General features: G+C 43.2%; 2 protein-coding genes across 7 annotated transcripts in view; one reads left to right on the forward strand and one right to left on the reverse strand.

The window, feature by feature from the left end:
- The window catches only part of usp22 (ubiquitin specific peptidase 22), a 74,830-nt gene that overhangs the window by 33,455 nt on the left and 17,753 nt on the right, over positions 1-23,622 (reverse strand). For 3 of the 5 annotated variants that reach the window (XR_005204782.1, XR_005204781.1, XR_005204780.1), the window contains exons 6-14: positions 22,843-22,990; positions 22,421-22,523; positions 18,548-18,706; positions 16,912-17,038; positions 16,732-16,823; positions 11,926-11,988; positions 10,599-10,748; positions 10,359-10,468; positions 2,873-3,013 (exon numbers count right to left, since the gene is read on the reverse strand). Coding sequence is in view for 1 of the 5 variants with exons in the window: in XM_037755961.1 (XP_037611889.1) it covers positions 10,426-10,468; positions 10,599-10,748; positions 11,926-11,988; positions 16,732-16,823; positions 16,912-17,038; positions 18,548-18,706; positions 22,421-22,523; positions 22,843-22,990 (885 nt within the window). In the remaining 4 variants the exon portion in view is untranslated. Of the gene's footprint in view, positions 1-2,872; positions 3,014-8,636; positions 10,469-10,598; positions 10,749-11,925; positions 11,989-16,731; positions 16,824-16,911; positions 17,039-18,547; positions 18,707-22,420; positions 22,524-22,842; positions 22,991-23,622 lie in introns of those variants that run through there. The other 2 variants (XR_005204779.1, XM_037755961.1) reach the window with 2 other exon arrangements.
- LOC119479949 (tumor necrosis factor receptor superfamily member 13B) lies at positions 165-7,386 on the forward strand. 2 transcript variants are annotated; one of them, XM_037755967.1, is made up of 5 exons: positions 165-262; positions 3,222-3,361; positions 3,923-4,039; positions 5,101-5,382; positions 6,042-7,386. In XM_037755967.1, the coding sequence occupies exons 2-5, from the start codon at positions 3,247-3,249 to the stop codon at positions 6,302-6,304; spliced, it is 777 nt and encodes a 258-aa protein (XP_037611895.1). In that variant the 5' UTR covers positions 165-262; positions 3,222-3,246; the 3' UTR covers positions 6,305-7,386. The 2 variants fall into 2 exon arrangements, with proteins under 2 accessions (XP_037611895.1, XP_037611896.1); XM_037755968.1 differs by having other exon boundaries at positions 6,072-7,386.

Consider the following 23,622-nt stretch of genomic DNA (forward strand, 5'->3'; position numbering starts at 1 on the left):
GCTGTGATTCAATGTTATAAAATCTCAAAAATGCAACAGTCCATGAGGGAGTGATTACTTTTTATATAGGCAATGTATATTGGTCTAACCGTAGTGTGTGTGTGTCTCTATTGGGTGGGGGGATTCTCCTCACACACAGGGGGAAGTCCCAGATCAGGCAGTGAGTTCTTACCCAAATGAGTTTCCAAACTGACATACAGGCCTCACATCTCACTCTCATCTTCAAACCAAGGATTCTCCCTCCGCTTCTACATCTTGCCAGGTGAGTGATCCCTTTAAAACATCGTTTTCAACCCAAAACGGGTCACATCAGCAAACTGAATGTTGTGTTTTCAGTATTTGTGGGGTGTGAAGGTGGGAATCGAACCCCTCAACTTCAGCCAGCGTTGTCACAGTTTCTAACTAATACGATAGTGACGAACACACGATAGTGATGCAGTTTGTGGCGGCTGTGCGGCTCACGGTGAGATCTCTTTGATTACCAGAGACGTCTTTACTTTGTTGTGAACGCAGTTCTGTCACCACTTACATCTACACACACACAACACAACATGCCAAAGCTTATAAAGTCTCAAAAAAACAGAAAAAAAGATATATAGTAAAAAGAGCAGCAATAAAACTCAGAACAAAAATAGATAAATACATGAAAAAGAAGACAGCGAACTGTGAATTATGAAAATAAGCACTTTTGTTTTTATATTAGCAAAGATACTGTACAGTATGTGTTTATGATAATTACATGTTGCACTAACTTCACATGAAGTCTAAAAGGAGGTGCGAATAGTAGGACACGAGTGCTGATTATCAGGGTGTGACAGATATACTGCAGTGTACTGTGGTGGAGGGCGGAGGAGGTTCAGACCTGTGTGTGTCTTTCACAGTCCGCTGACTCAGTGCTCAACGGAGCGAAAAGGACTGCGTTTGAGAACAAAGACATGATTTCTGAAAGGATGGACGTTTTACGAGTTGTAGCAACAGCCAGGCTGGCATGTTGCTGATGGACCTTTTATCTTTGATTCAATGGACGTTGTGCATGTTTTGCAAGGTTTGCTCTAAAAAAAAAGTTGAAAAACACCAAAAGGAAACGGGTCTGCTTTGCCTTTGAAGGAAAGGCAGAAAAGACGTTTCACAGTACAAAAGCTTCTCCCCAACTCATCCAGTATACACCCAATAATACTGTTTCACTGGTGCTACTGCAGACTTGGCAGTATTTATTCTACAACTATCCTGCATTAGTACAGCTCACACTTGCTTCCTACATCTTGCACAGTATTATTATAATATTTTTATATTAAAAGCTCCTGCCCTTTAACCAATGATTACCACATCATCTTAGCTAAATGTGATATTTTCTAAGCAGCCTCTTGTGGGATGAAACAAATGAGCAGCATTTAGTAAACGTGCTATAAAGACGTGGGGCTCGTATTATATAGTATCCCATAGTATGGGATAGTTAGTGTAGTGCAGTATAGTATAGCATAGTGCCGTATAGTATGATATAGTGCAATACACTAGTATAGTATAATATAGTTTAGTAAAGTGTACTTATAGTATAGTAGTGGTATAGTGCAATATAGTACAGTAATAGTGTAATATACTAGTATAGTACAATATTATTAAAAGAGTATAAAAGAGTATAGTGTACTTGTACAGTATAATATTCAATATAGTACAGTATGGTATAGTTTAATATAGTACCATATAGTATACAGTAGTTAGTGGAGTATGGTATAGTATGATATAGTATAGTGCCATATAGTATAGTAGTAGTACAATATAGTGTAATATATTAGTATAGTATAATGTAGTATAGTATACTAGCATAGCATAGTACAGTATATTATAGTATAATATAGTACAGTATAGCATGGTATAGTATGGTGCAGTATACTATTATAGTATAATATAATTTAGTATAGCACAGTATGGTAGAGTATAATATGTACAGTATAGCATGCTATAGTGTGGTGCAGTATACTAGTATAGTATAGTACAGTGCAGTATAGTATAATAAGGTAAAGTATAGTTAGTATAGCGCAGTATACTAGTATAGTATAGCATAGTGCCGTATAGTATGATATAGTGCAATACACTGGTATAGTATAATATAGTAGTATAGTATACTTGTATAGTATAGTTGTAGTACAGTATAGTACAATATAGTACAGTACAGTGTAGTATAGTAAGGTATAGTTAGTGGAGTATGGTATAGTATGATATAGTATAGTGCCGTATAGTATAGTAGTAGTACAATATACTAGTATAGTATAATTAGTATAGTATACTAGTATGGCATAGTACAGTATATTATAGTATAATATACTACAGTATAGTATGGTATAGTATGGTGTAGGATACTACAATAGTATAGTGTAGTACAGTGCAGTATAGTATAATAAGGTATAGTATAGTTTGTGGAGTATAGTATAGTATAGTAGTAGTAGTACAATATAGTGAAATATAGTACAGTATGGCAATACTAGTATGGTATAATATAATTTAGTATAGTGTAATATCCTAGTATAGTATAGTATCGTAGAGTATAATGTACATACATACATACATGAACATCACTGACTACAAGCTCACCCCATCAACCTGTAACAGGGATAACTGTGCCAAATAGGTTTTTATGTACAATTAGAGGTAAAAAACTATGTACCTGCAAATAAGTCTGCTGTCCTGTCCTGGCTTTGACCCTCTCCCACACACACCTACGCAACCCAGCTGGACCGAGAACATACCAGGCCATGTGTTGAGAGTCTGTGTACAGCTAAGCAAGAGTCATTCCCACCACCAGTTTTAAAACCACCACTTTCATCCCAGTGCCAAAAAATGTGCGTTGTCCTGATTACTGCCGTGTTGCACTCACCTCAACCATCATGAAGTGCTCCGAGAGGCTGGTCCTCCTGAACTTTATGAAATCTGGACTTCCTACATCAATGGACCCTTATCAATTTGCATATCGTCCCCGACGCCGATATCCTCTGCACACCACACTGCCCTGTCTCACCTGGAACATTAAAAAACACCTATGTGAGGATGCCGTTCATTGATTTCAGTTCAGCGTTCAACACCATCATTACCCAGAGGCTGGTTGAGAGGCTGGCTCTGCTGGGTGTCCCTGCAGAGCTAGATCCTACCATCACCCATCAACATAATCAAAGACTCCTCTCACTCATCTTTCTATGTGTCTCTGTGTTGTCCTTTGTGTTTGTCAGTGTACAGTAAGGGTCATCAGGGCTGATGGCTAGAAGCTGCCGTGCGGATCAGGTCTGGGACGCTTTGCTCACAAAATGTTTGGACTGTCATACGACATGCAAGCGCCCAGATGTCAACCCCAGATGCACCAGTTACTGTGGTGAGTACACACAGACATACTGTACATAAATTAGGTCAGAGGTACAGAAATACACATAAAGCCATGGCTGTTATAGACTATGAAATTCAAAGTTCACAGAATGTTTTCTCACATTGATTAATGGGACTTAGTGGACTTTGACCATTGATAAAACCAGGGTAAATTATGCACTTAAAAATGCTCTAGTAATTGTTTTGAATTGCCCTGGCTGTCCTAAAGGCAGTTAGTTACAAGAGTGACATTTATTTACCAGTTGGACCAGAGACAACATTTGAGGGAGACAAATGCAATTCAATTTAATTTCATCACTGTTTTTCACCTAATTTCGTCAAAATAAAAACTCAATTTCAAATCTAGCTTGAAATACTTATTGACCTTAATATCAAAGATGTGTTAAATAAACAACGAATGGATGTATCCTGCTTTGGAAGGGATTATTTCCTGGAAGAGACCTACGTTTCTTCCTGTAGATGATTCACCAGTAACAGGAAAAGAAGAAACACAGTTGCATCAGAATTATCCATAGAACAATAATAATCTTATGTCCTTCTCCTGCATTAGAGTCTGCACATTGCAAAGCACAGCCTGGCCACTACTATGACGGGCTGCTGAAGTTATGTGTGAGGTGCTCTGAGGTTTGTGGAAGACATCCAGCAGAGTGCTTCCTGCACTGCCAGAGTGAGTACTGACCCCGCTGGCCTGGATTAGAGCTTTAATTATTTAGTGACTATCTGTTTTCTGGAGGCATTAATGTTCTGTTGAGTTAAGCCTCAGTGGACAAAGTTTTCAGAGCACGAGTTGAGGGGAAGAAGGAAGTCTTGTCAAACTACTAATAAATACCAATTGCAGTGACTTTTTTTTGGAAGGTGAGCACAGCTAACAAGTTTACCTGCATACAGTAGCTATAGCTAGAAGGCCAAGACTCTTGTTCAATGGGGCTGAATGGTATTTGGTTTGCGTTCGTAGAGGATGCTTATTTTTGTGCAGAGATAAGACGCTTGTTGGTTGTACATTGGTGAAGAATGCAGGTAGTTTGGGGTGCCCTGAAGGCCTAGCGGTCAGGGCACCGACCATGATCCACAACCACACTTTATATAAGAAGTGGACATAGTCACCCATTGGTTCGTGGACTGCCTTTTTGAAGCCCCAAGTTTGGCATTTTGTCTGTCGCCATCTTGATTTTTTGGAACCAGAAGTGACAAGAGGGTGGCGCTAGACTAGTACAACCGGACGCTGAATAAGACATTTTTAGGCGACCAATATGTTACAATGAACTGAAAAACAAGTTGTGAAAGGGTTAAAGTTCTAAGACAAAAATGCGAACAACACCCAAACCGGACAACACCGTGGTAGCGACCTGTCAATGACAAGGTAGCCACGTCCAAAAGCATACTCTGCTTTATGGTCTATTTGACTCTAAATGGGACCATAATTTAATAATAATACAACTTATTTTTTGCAACCAGAGTCGCTGCCCCCTGCTGGCCATTAAAAAGAAAGAAAGTTTAAGGCACTTCCGCATTAGCTTTGCTTTTCAAGACCGGAGGTTGCCGCTTGGGCCACAACATTATTTTGACCAGGGACCTTTGTTGCATGGCACTCCATATCTCTTTCTTCCTTCATTTCCCGGCATCTCTGTATTATCAGCTGCCCAATAAAGGAATAAGATGCCCCCCAAAAATACTTGCCGTTTTGTCTTGAAGGTCTTTCAGAGATATTCTTCACCTCTATCCCCACAGCTCTGCCACCTCCTGGGACCACTGAAAACCTCCTGGTTCAAGGTACCTCACACATGCCGAATCCCAGAGGGCTCTCAGTCCTGGAAGACTCCACTATCTACTCCCTGCTGGCCCTGTGCATGGTGCTGCTGCTCTCTAGCTTGTCTCTAGCCTTGGTAGTCTTACTGAGGGGAGCAAAGGCTGCTAAAACCTCCAACCCGGGACCCAAGGAGGCTAACCACAACCAGGAGAGCATGGTCCAGATGGGCCAGGAGGTTGGCCAACTGGGACAGAGCTCCAAAGGTTAGTGTGGCATTAAATACAAATTAAAGGCTCTAATCAGTGCAATCAATGAGTAGTTAATTCGTTAGTCGAGCAGCAACGTCGGAACCCATCGGCTATTGATCCGGCGACGGATAAGCCTTGGGGGGTAAGGGGTTTATATTTCTGGGGTTCCGGTGTAGCCAGTGGATATCCGGGCCAAGACTTCCAACTTCAAGCAGTTGGAGTTGAGAGACGACGTGTACGACCGGATTATTTCACAAGTAACCAGTTTACAAGCTAATTTTAAACCAATAAAAAGCTAAATCATCATCGGACGATAGCTGATGGGTTCCGAGATTTTCCGCATTTTGGCCAATGCGTTCTGCATTCAACCAAAGCGTGCTTGAACGGGATTGATCAATACTGCTCCGACTACAAACCGAAACCAGAACACTTCCGATACCAAAATCTTGTCCCGTTGCCTGCAGAGTCTACACATGAATGCAAAATCTGTTTAGAAAGATTAACCGAGCAGTAAAATTATGTACAGCAGCTCCCCTTCAGACAGATCTTTTTTCATTATCATGTTGTATTTCAAAATTCTTGCGTCTCTAAAATTGCAGTTGAATATATCTCAGCTTCTGCTTCATATATTTTGCTCCAATATGTGGCCACTACTCCTCTCCGTCTTTCCACAGATTTCTTAACAAATTCAAACGTCTCCACAGACAGTGAACCATCATACGACTCCACCCCCACTGAGACCTGTGTGTGCATCCACTGTTTCCCCGATCTGAAAGCACTGGGCCAGGGCAACGACCGACCAACGAGAGCACCTTTGTCATTCTACCAGCAGGCTGTCCTCCATAGCGCCCAGATCCAAAAAGGAGGGCCTGTCTGGACCGAGGGTAACCCGCACACTTCTGGACTGGAGGTGCAGGAGGAGGCTTCAGTGGGATGAGGCTCATTGGCTGTCACACGGGACAACTGGAATGGCCACTGTGGATATTGTCACAGGGCAGTAAAAAAGCATACTGAAAGAGTATCACTGAAAATGGGGCATTGAGTTTACTTAACATGTTCTATTCTAGGGAACATGGGTGTCGAGGGGCCTCTTATAAGGGTTTTTGGGGGATTGGATGGCACCAATGTCGACACACCAACCGGACAACAAATCACTGATAAAGATTGACTGATGCTTTACTTCACGTTGCCTCATGATGGTTAAAAGTTTCACTTGAACACTTCACAAAGACCGCCGCTAACTACTAGCTGACCACTGATGTGTGTATGTCTGGTATAGTAGAATTCATAATCTAAAAAAAAAATAGTCAAACAAATAGAAACACCAAGTGACAAAACAAATTAGCTAACTATTTACATGGCACTGCGAGTCTCATGAAAGTATCTTGGCATATGCAAATTGAGCAAAGTTTCTACTGGCACTGCTGCGTTTTGCTTTTCAGCCCGAGATCTGTCCTTTCATTGTGGAAGAACCAAAACATGGTGGAGATGAACAATACGGAGAGAGTGGGTGAAATCACTGCTTCACTAGGCTGAACAGCTCTCTCTCACCGACTGATCAGACTGCCACTGACTCAACAAGATCAAACAGCCGTGACAAGGACTGACTAGTGACTACAGGTCACGGTCACCCACACAAGCTTAATGATGGCCCAGCGGCATTCCATTGCCAACTGTCATCTTGGCATGTCACATCACATTTCTGTAAGACGTCATTTCAGACATCACTTGTATGCCTCTGCTCTCTAGACATGTTAATTACCTTTCCAACAAAACAAGTGAAACACACCACACATAAAATGACTCGTCAGAGTTGCCAACGTCAGAAACGTCCAAGTTCTACCGATTCCTCTGTTAGGGATTCAAGTTTAGAAATGTTTACGTGCTAAGTACTGGCACAAATATGTACAGTGTATGTATGCAAGTTGTGTTATGTATATATTTGTATGGTGATGGTTTATAAGGATTCAGAATCTCATTGGACTTGCTTTGCCCACAATAAAAACTTGATATCAGAAACATCTGGCGAGAAGCTGTTCAAAAGTGTTCAAATCATCGTCCATTTTTAAAGTTCGTCTGCAGTCAACAACAGAGAAGGCAGAGGTGGGACCAAGTCATTGGTTTGCAAGTTTCAAGTAAGTCTCAAGTCACAAATCAAAGTAAGGAAGTCCCGGTCAAGTCCCAAATCAAAGTAAGGAAGTCCAAAGTCAAGTCCCAAATCAAAGTAAGGAAATCCAAAGTCAAGTCCCAAATCAAAGTACGGAAGTCCCAGGTCAAGTCCCAAATCAAAGCAGCAAAGTCCCAAATCAAAGCAGACAAGTCCCAAGTCAAGTCCCAAAAAAAAGCAGACATGTCCCAAATCAAAGCAGGCAAGTCCCAAGTCAAGACTGACAAGTGCCAAGCCAAGTCCTAAACTTTGAGTTTCGAGTCCTAAAGTCATAATGCACTCTTCACCAAATATAATGCTATTTGCGTCTCCGTCTGTAATTTTCGACACGCACATTTTGCATATTGTAATTTGTTTTTTGTTGACCCCCGCATAGTTTTTGTATGCAGCATAAAAACAATTATCTTTGGTAGCCTATAATTTTTTTCCAACTGGCACTCAGTAACGTAATGTTAGTTTCTGTAACTTAATTGGATGCTGTCGGATTGGTTCAAATAAAGTGGACCTGGGGAATTATGTGTTGCCTGGACTGAATAGCGTTATCGTTAGTTGATTCAGGAAAGTAATTGATTTGTGGCACACTTTATAACAATCTTTGGACTCTGGAGTAAGGTATCAAGTATTTACAAGTCAAAAGGTTCAAGTCCAAGTTAAGTCACGAGTCACTGCAGTCAAACTCCAAGACGTGTTGCAAGTCTTTTTTGATTTAGTCAAGTCGAGTCTAAAGTCATCAAATTTGTGACTCCAGTCCAAGTCATGTGACTCGATACCACACCTCTGGTAAATGACATTCACAAAACTAGAAGGGCAATCGGAGAGCGCAGACCTCTGCCAAGGCCATTTCCATAAGTGAAAAAGAATGCATGTATCCGCCCCGTGATCCGGATCCGCTCCAAAATTGAATGGGTTCTTTCTTGGCCAGTGCTACACCCTTCCACCAAGTTTCATGACAATCGCGCAAGTAATTCTTCCATAATCCTGCTGACAATTGGACAAACAATCCAAACCGAAAACATAACCTCCTTGGCGGAGGTAATAATAAATAGAAAAATAAATGTCATATTACATTATCATGGACAATAAATAAGAGGCAACCAAAGTGTTTACAGATATAGATATTCTTTATTTGAGTGTCTTTCCATCACTGTGTCCAGTTCTTGCAGCAGTTACATGTGTGTGCGAGGAATGACTGACCGGGTCGAGACAAAAGTTTCTTCCGATTACGACCTCCCCGTGGCCGGATCCAGCAATATAGAAGAACAAAAATTTGAGGTTTCACCATTTTGTCTCTTACATACAAACTGTACATATATACTTTTACATACATCATCAACATGTGGAAAAAAAATCCCATCAAACTGCGATACCCAGCTCAGACGGCATGCTGAATGCAAGTACTGATTCAGTACACGAACATACGGTACATACGCACGACACACGTGTGCATACAAACAGGAACACGCACACTTTTATCTCTTCTCTCTTTACGCGCAATAACACATTTTATACACACACCTATACTGAGCTTCTTTTTTCATACCCTTTCTCGGGCACATACACGTGCGCACATACACGTGCACACACACACACACACACACACACACAAACACACCGAATTAGAGCAACATGCGGCTGACGGTTAACACTGCAGGATCAAGCTTCCGACCCCGTTATACATACTCCTTTGTTTCATTTCTTTTTTTTTGCCATTTACCTGAAACAGCAATGTAACTTGAACATGGAGAATATGCCTCTGTAACCCAAAAAGTGTCTAATTGTGGTCAAATTAAACAAGTAAAATTAAATAAAATGAAGCTGCGATAGCAGCAGTTTCATGAACATTATCAGCACTTTTTTTGTGCACAAAAAAAACATGATTGACGGCACAATGTAAGACAGACGAACAACGTGAGAGTTTAGGGAGAATGCAGAACCGTAAACAAACGATTTAATTACAGTATGTATAAAAATATAATATTCACTGTGTAATTTATTTCCCCCTGTGACTGTTGGAAGCAGCATGAGAGGCAGAAAATAACAGATCCTTTCCTTGTTAAAGACAAAAAGTATCTGACTGACAACTACAAACTGACGAGTAATGAATGGAATTAACTGTCTCTATACACAATATTCATAATTTTGTTTTTCTCCACTTTTTTGCATTCGGAACAAAAATGCATAATAAGACAACTTCCATCCTTGAAATATTTGGTCATTTTGGAGAAGAGAGAGTGTGTGTGTGTTAGACAAGTGTGCTTGTGTCCAGGAAGTTGCCGATTTAAGTAAAGCGAATGAAGAAAATGATTCGCTAAAGCAGAGCCTCGAACTGTTGTGGAAGGCCGCGACTCCGCAACTCAATGCAGCTGTGCGAGCATGAAACATGGTGAAGAACAGCATTTGTGATCAAGTAAACCGTCCCACAGATAAATTAAGGTTTAAAATAACCTTCCGCCCTTCTGTCTATCTGAAAAAGAGAAAAAAAGTAGGGATACGGCGCTATACCTCTACTGTCTGAAATCAAGTACAGACGGATTCTGCAGTCTTTCATACAGCAGATAATCACAGCTGCTTTCGTTCTTCTTCATCCCCTGAATTCAAGTGAAAAATGAAATATCCCGTCATCCAAATTTCTTGCATTTTGTTTGGTTCTTGCACTTTTGCACCATCCTGCACAGCACACAGTTCTTTCTTGAATGTCGTACGGTGGAACTAGATTAGTATGTAGTAAGGGTGGTTCCATGTTAAGAGTGAGAGTTGCGACTTTTAGAGTGATTCAGGTAGGTTTGTGTTTCTGTTTCCATGCCCTTCTCATCACTCCCGTTACCTTTTTCCATGCAACTAATCCTTGCGTCATGCCTCGTCTCCTGCGCAGGCTGCGCCGATGGAGGGAGCTACTCGTACTCCAGGAATTGTTTGTGGTAAAACAAAAGGTACCTGGGGGAGATAAGAGTACCCAGGATGAGGTCACATTGCAGCATCACTAATAAAAGGAAGCAGTCAGTGTCAAACAGCTTTTAGAAACACAAAGACAAACTGTGTTTAGTCAAAGGTGTGACTTGCTCACCCTTCACTGTCCAGGACGTCCTTGATGCTGGCCTTGGTGATGATGGCGTCGTCACATTTGAACCACTGGTCCTTGTGCTGCCGGATGAAGGTGGTGTAGTGGCCGCTCTCTAGTGTCCCCTGGTGGTTCACCACTGCAAAAAGACTATACCTGAAACGGGAAGAGGAAGAGGAAATAAGAGGCTTAATAATGCTGCAACAAGGCTTAATCCATACTCTGTGTGTGCTGCAACTACAAACAAGTGATACAGTTGAGAAAAAAAAAAATCAGTAAATTAAATCTCAAAATTCCTTTATTTTACAATAAAAATCATCATGGTGTTTCAGTAGTTCACCTGTCTGACATTATAAAGACCTGTTTGCAGCAGTAAGGAAGTAAAGGCTAAATAATAAAGCAGGAGAAGTTACATGTAAGGCAGCACGATATTGGAATATTTTCTTTGTCTGCGATATATATTGTGATATGAAAAAATACAGGAATTTTCACCCTAAATTGTATACATTTTAAAGTTAAATGCATCAATCTGGTGCACTTTGAGAGCAAAATTAAAAGGCTAGATCTTTTAACAATTTTGTACTCTAGTAAACAATTTAATCAAAAACTCATTGGCTGTACAGATATGGCCTATAGCCGGTCACGGCGCACAGCTATGGGGAAATGCGCTCGCAGGGGAGAGGATCTTGCCACACTGAGCGGCCGTTGACTGCCCGGGCAGATGCGGACCCCAACCGTTAAGAAGTATAAAAATATATACAGTTCATTATGAAACTATTAATGGGAAACACTGAATTAGTCATGGAAAATAAGAACTGTGGGAATTTTCCTTCGGTATCAAACAGCAAAAAATGTCGTAGCATGACGTGTTTGAGTTAATTTGCTGACATTGCACGTCCTGCGATGTGACTATTGCGAGGTCGATGCCAAAACGATATATCATGCGGCCTTACATGTATTTCAAATTTAACTTAGCTAACAGCAAAACAGGTTAGATAGTTGGCTCAGCAACATTTTACAAATTCATAATCAGCATTTGATTAGAATAGGGCCCAAGATAAAACAACATGAGGTGGTGATGGATTCTCCCTGGTGAAATGAAATGAATGAATGAAAACTGGTCAGAGAGCAATGCACTGAATGCATAAGTGGGATCAATAGGGGGGAGGAGGAAGCAGGAAGGACAACCACAGTCAAGATCCCCAATGTATTGTGTCAGGTCTGTCAGAAGGGTCACTCATATGACCTCAATGAGGTAAGGTGGCAACTGGTTCCTGTTGGAATATTTGGAACTTGGGTTCCGATATCGGTTCATTCCAGATGTTTGCCTTACTTGTTGTCATTGTTGAAGGGGTCCACGGTCTGCTGGTACTGTCCATTCATCCTGCTTTCTTTACTGAAACACAAAGCAGAACAAAATTTGTCAAAAACTGTTCTTGCAAGAGCCAGCAGTCAAAGTTTTTGTTTTAACAAAACACATTTGTTTTCTACAGAAGCCCTGAGACGCAAGTGAGAAAAAAAATTCTGGTCATCCGTCTTCTAAGGCTGATCTAAATCGTTTTATCTCCTATGACTTAAGAACAGGTAAAAAAAAAAAAAAGGTTGTGCCAGGATAATCTTCATAAGTTCCTTACATTTGTTTCCATCTCTGAAAACAGTTTGGTGATTTTTTTTTTGTCAGGATCATTCGGCCGCAAGAGGCTGAATTGCACCACTACCTCTTGTTCTAAATAGGACTAAAATCATTCATGTTTTCCTCCAAGTAAGTTTTTATTTACAAAACTTGCTAACACACAATATATGTACCTTGTGTTTAGAGTACATGGAGAAACTAAAACTCACCTGGAAGAAAACATGAATGCTTTTAGTCCTATTTAGAACATGAGCTAGTGGTAGATTTCAGCCTCTTGTGGCTGAAATGAGTATTACGACAACACACACTTTAAAAATGATCTTAAGTCATAAACATAGGAGAGAAAACCATTTAGATCAAACTTAGAAAATGTATCACTAGAATTTATTTTTATTTATTTCCTCTCCGGAACCATCACCTTAACGTGGTGGAGAGGTTTGCGTGTCCCTATGACCCTGAGGGCTGTGTTGTCTGGAGCCTCGTGCTCCTGGTAGGGTCTCCCATGGCAAATTGGTCTCAGGTGAGGGGCCGGACTAAGAATGGTTCACAAAACCCAAATGACGACACGAGGCAGAGGAAGAGTTACCCGGCCCGGAGGAAGCCCGGGGCCCACGTCTGGAGCCAGGCCCAGACGGAGGGCCCATCAGCGAGCGCCTGGTGGCCGGGCTTGCCACGGAGCCCGGCCGGGGATACCCCGAAGAAGCAACGTGGCACCCCCCTCCTCCTCTCCATCCTGTGGGCTCACCACCTGCGGGAAGAACCGCTTGGGTCGGGTGCGCTGTCACACGGGTGGCAGTGAAGGCCAGGGACCTCGACGGACTGGACCCGGGCGGCAGAGGCTGGCTCTGGGGACGTGGAACGTCACCTCTCTGTGGGGGAAGGAGCCGGAGCTTGTGCGGGAGGTGGAGCGCTATCAGTTGGATCTGGTAGGGCTTACCTCTACGCACAGCCTCGGTTCTGGAACCGTACTCTTGGATAGGGGTTGGACTCTATTCTTCTCTGGAGTTGCCCATGGTGTGAGGCGCCGGGCGGGTGTGGGGATACTCACAAATCCCCGGCTGAGTGCCGCTATGTTGGAGTTTACCCCGGTGGACGAGAGGGTCGCCTCCCTACGCCTTCGGGTTATGGGGGGGAAAACTCTGACTGTTGTTTGTGCGTATGCACCAAACAGCAGTTCGGAGTATTCGGCCTTCTTGGAGACCCTGAATGGAGTCCTGTATGGGGCTCCAGTAGGGGACTCCATAGTTCTCCTGGGAGACTTCAACGCGCACGTGGGCAACGATGGAGACACCTGGAGTGGCGTGATTGGGAGGAACGGCCTCCCTGATCTAAACCCGAGTGGTCGTTTGTTGTTGGACTTCTGTGCTAGTCATGGACTGTCCATAACGAACACCATGTTCGAACATAAGGATGCTCATAAGTGTACGTGGTACCAGAGCACCCTAGGCCGAAGGTCGATGATCGATTTTGTAATCGTATCGTCTGATCTGAGGCCGCATGTTTTGGACACTCGGGTGAAGAGAGGGGCGGAGCTGTCAACTGATCACCATCTGGTGGTGAGTTGGGTCAGAGGGTGGGGGAAGACTTTGGACAGACCTGGTAAGCCCAAACGCGTAGTGAGGGTGAACTGGGAACGTCTGGAGGAGGCCCCTGTCCGAGAGATCTTCAACTCACACCTCCGGCGGAGCTTTTCTGGCATCCCTGTGGAGGTTGGGGGCATTGAACCCGAGTGGGCGATGTTCAAAGCTTCCATTGCTGAAGCTGCGGCGGTGAGCTGTGGTTTTAAGGTCTTAGGTGCCTCAAGGGGCGGCAACCCTCGAACACCGTGGTGGACACCGGTGGTCAGGGAAGCCGTCCGACTGAAGAAGGAGGCCTTCCGGGATATGTTATCTCGGAGGTCTCCGGAGGCAGTTGCAGGGTACCGACGGGCCCGAAGAGCAGCAGCCACTGCCGTGACGGAGGCAAAGCAGCAGGTGTGGGAGGAGTTCGGAGCAGCCATGGAGAAGGACTTTCGGTCGGCACCAAAGTGCTTCTGGAAAACCATCCGGCACCTCAGCAGGGGGAAACGGGGAACCATCCAAGCTGTGTACAGTAAGGATGGGACACTGTTGACCTCAACTGAGGAGGTAATCGGGCGGTGGAAGGAGCACTTTGAGGAACTTCTGAATCCGACCAATACGCCCTCTATGGTAGAGGCAGAGCTGGAAGCTGATGGGGGACCATCATCAATTACCCTGGTGGAAGTCACTGAGGTAGTCAAACAACTCCACAGTGGCAAAGCCCCGGGGATTGATGAGATCCGCCCAGAAATGCTGAAGGCTCTGGGTGTGGAGGGGCTGTCTTGGATGACACGTCTCTTCAACACCGCGTGGAAGTCGGTGACAGTGCCTAAGGAGTGGCAGACCGGGGTGGTGGTCCCCCTTTTCAAAAAGGGGGACCAGAGAGTGTGTGCCAATTACAGGGGTATCACACTGCTCAGCTTCCCTGGTAAAGTCTACTCCAAGGTGCTGGAAAGGAGGGTTCGGCCGATAGTCGAACCTCAGATCGAAGAGGAACAATGCGGATTCCGTCCTGGCCGTGGAACAACGGACCAGCTCTTCACTCTCGCAAGGATCCTGGAGGAGGCCTGGGAGTATGCCCATCCAGTCTACATGTGTTTTGTGGACTTGGAGAAGGCATATGACCGGGTCCCCCGGGAGATACTGTGGGGGGTGCTGCGGGAGTATGAGGTGAGGGGGGCACTTCTCAGGGCCATTCACTAAGTTGATCAGCACAGTGGTCGCACTTTGCACCACTGTGCTGATCAACTTAGTGAGGTTTTCACTAAGCTCTTTCAGATTTGTGTTGACAGCTGCCAGTTACCCAAAATTTGGAAATCCTCCACCATAATTCCCATTCCTAAAGTTAAAAACCCCAGGGAATTAAACCAATTCAGACCTGTTGCACTCACTTCCCTGGTAGTGAAGAACCTGGAGAAAATCTTAAAGGAAGAGGTTCTTTCCCTGGTGGAGGGCAAACTGCATTCACTCCAGTTTGCATATCAAACAGGTAAAGGAGTGGAAGACGCTAAACTCTTTATCCTGGACAAAGTTTATAGACACCTGGAAACACCAAAAGCTCATGTCAGACTCTTATTCGCTGATTTTTCTTCAGCTTTTAATAAGATGCAGCCTCACATTCTGATTGAGAGGCTTGCATCTCATTTTAACCTACCTCACCAGCTTTTAACATTGGTTTTAAACTTCTTAACAGACAGAACACAACAGGTTTTAGTTAATGGTATTATGTCTAATACCTTGGTCTCTAACACAGGTTCTCCGCAAGGCTGCGTCCTTTCGCCATTGCTTTTTATTTTGTACACAGATAGCTGCAGGTCTTCTAAGGAGGGCAGCTTATTAGTGAAATTTTCAGACGACACTGCACTCCTGTCGCTCCTACAGGGGGCAGAGTCAGATCATGGCTGCGCTCTTCCTGCCTTTGTCGAGTGGTGTGACAAAAATTATCTTGATCTTAATGTCTCAAAAACTAAAGAACTTGTGATTGACTTTAGAAAAAACAAGATTAATCCCACTCAGAGTATAATTCATGGCGAGGATGTTGACATCGTGCACTCTTATAAGTACCTGGGCACAGTGTTTGACTCTCATCTCAAGTTCGATGTAAACACTGAGTCCATTGTTAAACGAAGCCAACAGAGAATTCATTTGCTGAGGAAAATCAACTCCTTTGGTGTGAGTAGATCTATCCTGTGCACTGTCTACTTGTCATATATTGAGAGCCTTTTAACCTTTTCATTTATTTGCTGGTTTAACGGTTTGTCTATGAAGGACAGGAATTGCCTAAATAACATTGTGAAAGTCTGCTCCAAAATCATCGGAGCCCAGCAGAGCAACTTAAACTCTCTCTGGGAGAAACGTGTCCTCCAGAAGGCCAAAAACATTATTAATCACAACCAAATCCTGTCTAGTGAGTTCACACTACTGCCTTCAGGACGGCGCTATCTGCCGCCTCACAGAAAGACAAACCGCTACTCCAAGTCATTCATTCCTTCTGCCATTACACTGCTGAACGCAGAGTAACTATCATGAATGAACGACAACAAAAAAATGTTTTATTTACTTTGAATGTACAATTATTTTGCACTAACCACATAACGGTTGTCTGTGTTTGCATTAGGTACATTCTTGGAATACAATTTGCAATGTGCAAATACTCTTGGCACTTTATTCTATTGTAATTATTTATTTATTCCTTTATTCTTTTATCTCGTCTTGTTTTTATTTTTATTCTTGTATTCATTGTTTTTATTGCGAAGATTTTTAATTTTAATCTTGTACTTTTATTGTTCTGCACCTCCCCATATGCCACCTACTGTGTTCCCTCTGTCAATGATGATTGTGCAGTATGAATGTGTGTATATGTCTCGGTGGACTGCAGAAACTGAATTGCCCTTCGGGGATAAATAAAGCTCTCTGTATCTCTGTATCTGTATCTGTTTGTGCTCACCTGGAGGCCATGAAGGGCGTCATGTCCAGCTCCAACGGGAAGGAGACATAAGTTGTGATCTTCCGCCGCAGTTTGGCTGAATGCTCGAACCTCTGAAAACAAACAAAGCGACGGGTGTTAGAACACCGCTCTGATAACCAATATCCCCCTAATTTGCATCAGTTTGAACCAAACTCTTACCTTGAGGTGAAAGCAGGCCACGATGGGCAGCTTCTTCATGGTCAGCTGCTTGGTGGACTCCTGGTAACTATGGCAACCGCTGCACTTGATCTTGGCGCTGCTGCCGAGGTGCTCTGGCCTGGTGAACCTAGACGGAAGAGGATGAGATTTAGTGCCCATATGTGTGTGTGTGTGTGTGTGTGTGTGCGCTTATATCGATGCTGCTGCTGCTCCCTGTAGCTCCAGTGAATTTGGGGTAGAAGAGGAATTAGTTTTCAGGGGACCGTGTATATGTGGGTGTGTGTTGTCTGAGCATGCATGTGTTTATTTCTGTTTAGGGGGAAGAAAGTGCTACACTGGTTACTTCCATTTCAGTACTGTATGGCAGACAGAAAGACCATTTTTGCACACAAAAGACGTAATTTATCAAAAATTATATAACAAATATTGTTATTAGGTCATTTATTTACATTCACAGCTTCTATTCAGGTTTTCAAATGAAGTTGAAGATGTCTATTTTATGACAATATCACAAAAAAAATAAAGAAATCCTTGAACAAAATCCTCAATTTGAATAAAGTGATTCATCGGATTAAATGAGCTAGTCTCTTTTTATTAAATCAACTTTTTTTTTAAAGCTACAGTTTGTAACTTTTTGTCAACATTTATTGAAAAAAGATAGATGTAATCATTTCTGAAATTCACAACATGTTTTTATCTAACAAAATATTCTGCTTCAATATATATTTGTTGGCATTAAGCCTTTCAAAAACAACGTCTTCACTGCGGTCAAAAACTGTTTGCTCTCCTGCTTTTACGCACACAAAGGGAGGCATGCACTGACGAGTTATATTCATTAAAGCTACAGTTGGTAACTTTTTGTCATATTTGCTCAGACTGTCACTATATCCTGACAGTAGTACATGAGACGGATAGTCTGAAAAAAATCATGTTCCTCTGTGCCCTCTACTGCTCCTAATGGCATTTGAGTACCGCCCACCAGCCACAGCAAACTTTCTCATTTTACAGCTAAACAGTACACTACAAGATGTTTCTGAAAACATTTGAGGAGAGAAATAGCTATTGGAAATGTTTGGATCATATGAGGCTGAAACAATCTTACACAGCCGCCGTGCGAAATATACAGATACATTCTGGGTCGGGTTTGCTCGGGCATGCTTCAGACTCATGGTGTGAACGGTACCAGAGCGATATTGAATCGCAAAGGAGCGGGAGATAAGACGATGCTCCAACTTAACAAACAATCCGCTCTGCTACGCTCCATCCAAAATCCTTCCGCTCACGCTCCTCGCTCGCTCGTGCTCCACTCCGCTCACATGCTCTGACTGCAGTGAAAATGTTTTTGAAAGACTAAATGCCGACATTTTTGAAAATGAATATATATATATATATATATATCTTTTGGACTTATTATTGTAATTATGGACGTTATTGGAAATGTTTGGATCCCGTGAGTCATAAACAATCCTACACAACCACCACTGGAATCTAATTCTACAAATATATAATACTAATAATATTAGTGTGGCCTGATCTTTATCTGCGACTTTGCAGAAATACTGGGTTAAAAGTCAAATACTAAAGTTACGAATGAAGCTTTGAACGGTTCGGTACATCCTGTCATCATGTCAGTTACCTGCGCAGACAGTCCGTGAGTGTTGTGGCTCCAGTGGTGTGACTCTCTCCGTTAAGTGCTGATCCATCTCCTCCGGGGCTGAGGGGCCAGAACGGAGTGGAGGAGCCCGGCAGGTCCAGGCTGATGTCCCAGAACGGGTCTATGGTTGTCGAGACGCCACTGGGAGGAAGACAGAGAAACACACAAGACGACGGGCCTGTATGAGAAGATGAAAATGCTGCACATCTCTCATGTAGAGTTCAAGGCGTTGCGGTGTGTCGATTTGTACGTCTTCCAGTCTGTTACCCACTTCATAGGAGGCACAGTAAGACACTGCACTTTGTAGTTTTCCTTTATTCAGACAGACATATAAGTGAGAGGGAGACAAAAGAGGGAGACATCAGGGAGGCTTCGGCTGCTTGGCACCGCGGTTCAGACCCTTGCACTCCTAATGTTGGCAGCTAAGCATGTTCATCTGGGCTAAGAAGATAAACCTACTGGACATCATTCAGAGATGCACACTGTGGCTTCATTCTGGCAGTTAATGATAAAAAAAAAATTATACTGGCTGATGGTATTTATGAGACGAGGTGGCCAAGATCTCCCTTAGTTACCGTCAATCGTTTCTGCTTATCTTGTGCAGGGTTGCAGGGAGATTGGAGCCTGTTCCAGCACACATTGGGGTGAGAGGCGGGGGTGAACGCAGAGGCAGGTTGCTCTGTCTTGGAGATAGTATTGGAACAGTATTCCTGTTGAGCCAAGAAGCTGTAATACAATTGCAATTCTAAATTCTGCATCACGATTACTAACAAAAGCCCCGTTTCGACCGCAGGAACTTTCCCCCGGGACTAGGAACCTTTTGAGGAACTCATTGCGTTTCGACCGCAGGAACCAGAGTCTAAATTAAGTTCCAGGGACATTTTCCCAGGCCTTTTTACCCCCCAAAAATGCCCTGTTTGGGGTTAGTACTTTCTGAAAGTACAGGAACTTTCATGGTGGAGTTTGTAGGGATGACAAACACACACACAGCACCGCTGCTTCAACTCGTGTACCGCTTCATTCATAAAACAAGCATGTACTCTGGTATCGATTTAGGACCATTCTAGGATGAGGGGAGAGCATTTCTCTTTGTTTGATAACATACAAAGTAAAGTTAGGCTTTGCTGTCGGCTTCCCAACTCATTTTTAAAAAAGACAAAGAAAAAGAGAAAGTGAGAGAGATAGAGCGAGCCGAGAGGGCGAGCGGTAGAAGAGACAGACAGCGTGGCGGTACTGTGAAGGAGAGAGAAAAAAAAATATTTTCCTGATTGTTTAACGGTGGTTACGTTGTAAAGCACAAATCAAACACTCAACAGATGATTTACTGTGGAGACGGATGCTTTTAGCTTCATTTTTGCTCCTCTACATTTCATTCATTACATCCAATATGCATCAGTAAATACATGCAGCAGTAAATGTCGTTGCGGTGAGACAACAATGTGTTTTTTAGATTAAACTGCAGAGTGTGTTTACCGCTGCGACCACCAGCAGCCCTCGTCCCATCATGTTGCTTTTTCATAAGTCAGCAGACTAATTTGCCTAATCTTCACAGGTCTTTAGACTGCGGTGGAAACAAAGAAAAAAAATGGGCTGAAGGAACCTTTAATTCCTTGAAAAGTAGTCCCGGAACTAAAATTCCAGGAATATCTTCTTCTTAAAAGTCTGCAGTGTTCCCATATTATCTAGATGCCAGGCTTAACTACATTGTCTTCTGTCCAGCTAAAGCGCATGCTAACAGACTTTTGTTGTCCTGGCTCCCAGGTTACAGAACAGTCTCCCTCATCAACAGACATGTTTGATGCTTCATTTTATTGATATGGAGAACTTCTCCATGTCTGTATTTACAGGCTCGAAATCAGAACATGAATATTAATTAGTTAAACAATGTAAAGTGAGAGACAAAAGTACTGTTTTATGAGCTCCAACTCCTCACAAGGAATGGCATTCGGCCCGACATGAATGATAAAATGTGATGCTTGTTAAAATAAATGTCTGGCCTGGTAGTTGGTAAAAGCAGAAATCATCAACTAGCTTCATGGTCGCCACAAAAAGGTGGAAAAGAATTTAACTTCATGGCGCAAAAAATGGGAACTTCAGTTGGATTCAGCCTGTGAATACTGACCGTATGACCTAGATTGAGTAGCTCAACTCATTCTGTCCAGAAACGGTGACTGCTGTGGCGCTTTGTAGAATATCTGCAGTCCATTTCCCCTTGGTCAAAAGCAATGCATGAGTTGCCACCACATTAGGCTAAATGGAGAATGCCAAGTGAATAAATCATGAATCAGCAAAAGCCCTGTGGCAGCAGGAGAAGAGCTTTCTTCTGATATATACAAACACAAAGCATCACAATCCAAATGTGCTGCGTTTGCAATAAAACTTTCCATGCGCCTGTTGCAGTCCTTAACTATAATAATTATTATTTTTTCAACTTAATTAACAAGTATTTAGATAATTATCCATTTCTGCAAGAGATCCCAATTTAGACTCTAAGCCAAAGCACAGTGCTTCTTGCAGTTGGTTTGAATCACTTTTTCTTAGATTTAAAAGGGATAGTTTGGGTGTTTTGAAGTGGGGTTGTATCATGTATTTATCCAGTCAGTGTATTACCTACAGTCGATGACGGTCGGCACACCCCCAGTTTGGAGAAGCAGACAAGCGTACCGGCACGGGAAAAAAGCAATGTACCACCGTGGATAGGGGCAGCAGCAAAAGCATTGGATTTTAGGGTGCTTTCACAAGCCAACATTTAGTCCGTTTTAATTGTATTCTGGTGCAGACCAAAACAACCGAGCCAAGATCGCTTGCTAGAAGTAGTCTCGGACCGTTTCCAAGCGAACCGAAACGCAGGATGCCTGCGAGGGCATATGTTGAGATGGACAGAGTCAGAGTCTGCGATTCCCTGCATAGAAGTGGCAGCTCTCGGGACTAAAAAGATAAATTTGCTCCTTTGTACACGCTCGTCATCAAATCATTTTTTTTATTTGGTCTGCTTTGATTTGTGCAAGGTGAGCCTTTCTATTAGGTGGCTAAAATCTGTTTGGCTGCCGGCCCCGTCCGCAGCAGAACATTGCTTTTTCTTCCGTACTGGTAGTCGGTTCCTCCAAACTGGGGGCGTGCCGACCGTCATCTACAGTAGGTAATACACTGACTATGGATACGTACCTCATACAGCCCCACTTCAAAACACTTATACTGTGTTTTCATGCGTCCAATCAAACCCAAGTCACAGAGAAACTGTAAGGTGGGTGGACATCACCTGGTTCACCTAAAGGCCGTCTTCTTAGTCATTTAGACTGAATGTAGAAAAAGAAACACACTGGCAGCATGTTGTTGATATATGATTATGTTGTTAATTATAAAGTGAATCATTATATTTGCTGGTACACATCCAAATTAGTAATTTCTAAATGTCTTAAATGAAAAATTCGTACCAGAGCATAAAGATCTGACACCTTCTATGACCACCAGGTGGAACTAGAGATCAACTTTACAGACTGTAAGCCATGAGAGTTTTTTTTTTTACTGTTGCTGCAGTGTAGCAGTTCAGTGTGTGTGATTGATGGTGCACTATGTGAGTGACAGAGGATAGAGGGAGGCAGGGTCACCTCGGGACAGGGATTTAGAGAGTTCTGATCCAGGATGGTGACAGACGAGTGAAGTGTGTCATTTCTGAGCGTCTCTTTGGTCAAGACGGTATAAGTCAGGCAATTGACTGCACTGTTAGACAATGCCGTGGCTTTGTTCTATTAAGCTTTAATCTCTTTATTCAGTCTCCAGTGAGGCCTAAAACATTTTATGTGTTGCGTTTTTTCTTTGGAAGAACCTCACACTCACACACACCGGTGCACTTACTGGCAGACTTGACAGGTGACGTCAGACTGCAGGCCCCCTGTGAAGATTTGGTCGATGATGCAGTTACAGTGGTTGGGGTTGTTGGCTTTCTTCCCGTTGTCGTCTGCGTGGATATAAGCACACACACACAGTCACTAAAAGCAGTGCTGTGTAACTTTACAGCCATTCTGCTTCTACACTGCAGAGAGATGCAGATCCAAGAGAGATCAGCACTGTTGGCTCTCCATCTCTCCGTCAGTCTCTCTCTTCGGTTTTTATCCTCTCATCCAACCAGTTCTCCTCCTGCCTCACCTACGCTCAGCTAAAAGCCTCCTCTCTGTGTCATTCTTCCTGCTTTCTCCTCGCCTCCTTCACATTTATCTCTCTCATTTTTTGGTCTTCTCTAGTCGTGTTATATCTTATTGTGTACATGCGCGTCCCACCTTTGCAGTGTCTGTGCAGGACGTCCAGCGCTGCGATAAGGAACTCGTGGGCGTCCTGCTGCTCGTAGCCGGCCAGGTGACGGGCGTGGGTCCACACCAGGTGGAGGAGACGGAAGGGGATGTGCGGCGACCGATGGCCTGAGTAGAACTGGAGAGGGAATGTATGTATGTGAGGGAGGAAACTAGGGATGTCACGAGAAGCGGTACTTTTGGTACCAAGTCAGTGCTAAAATTCTGAAAAGGTGATGGTACGCGTTTTTCTACAGTACCGCAGGTACCGTCAGTGCTTCGAGACTAACGTCGTCCTGGGAACGATAGAAAATGTGTTTGGGACGCACCCTATTTTTCCCCGATAATGCTACATTGCGAACAACAAATCTGTGTTGGAATTGGCAGAACGAGAGATAGTTAGCGTTAGCTGTTAGCTCCGTGCAGGACTGTGCTGCTTACCGGCTGCTAACAGCTAACGTTAACTAGCTCTCGTCCTGCCGACTTCAACACGGGAGGTGCCAGTGAGTTACATTATGATGCGTTCAGGCTCTATTCAGTAAAAATTAATGAATCGCTTGTTTTCTGAACTAGGCAGCCCACAAAAACTGACTGCGTTGTCTTATTTCACAGTATGTGTGTTGGCTATTTTTTCTGATAATGCGAACATTGTGAGCAACAAATCAGTGTTGAACTCGGCAGAGAGCTAGTTAACGTTAGCTGTTAGCTGTTAGCTGTTAGCTCCGTGCAGGACTGTGCTGCTTACCGGCTGCTAACAGCTAACTTTAGCTA

This window comes from Sebastes umbrosus, chromosome 20 (genome assembly GCF_015220745.1).
Source record: "Sebastes umbrosus isolate fSebUmb1 chromosome 20, fSebUmb1.pri, whole genome shotgun sequence".
NCBI classification, from domain to species: domain Eukaryota; kingdom Metazoa; phylum Chordata; class Actinopteri; order Perciformes; family Sebastidae; genus Sebastes; species Sebastes umbrosus.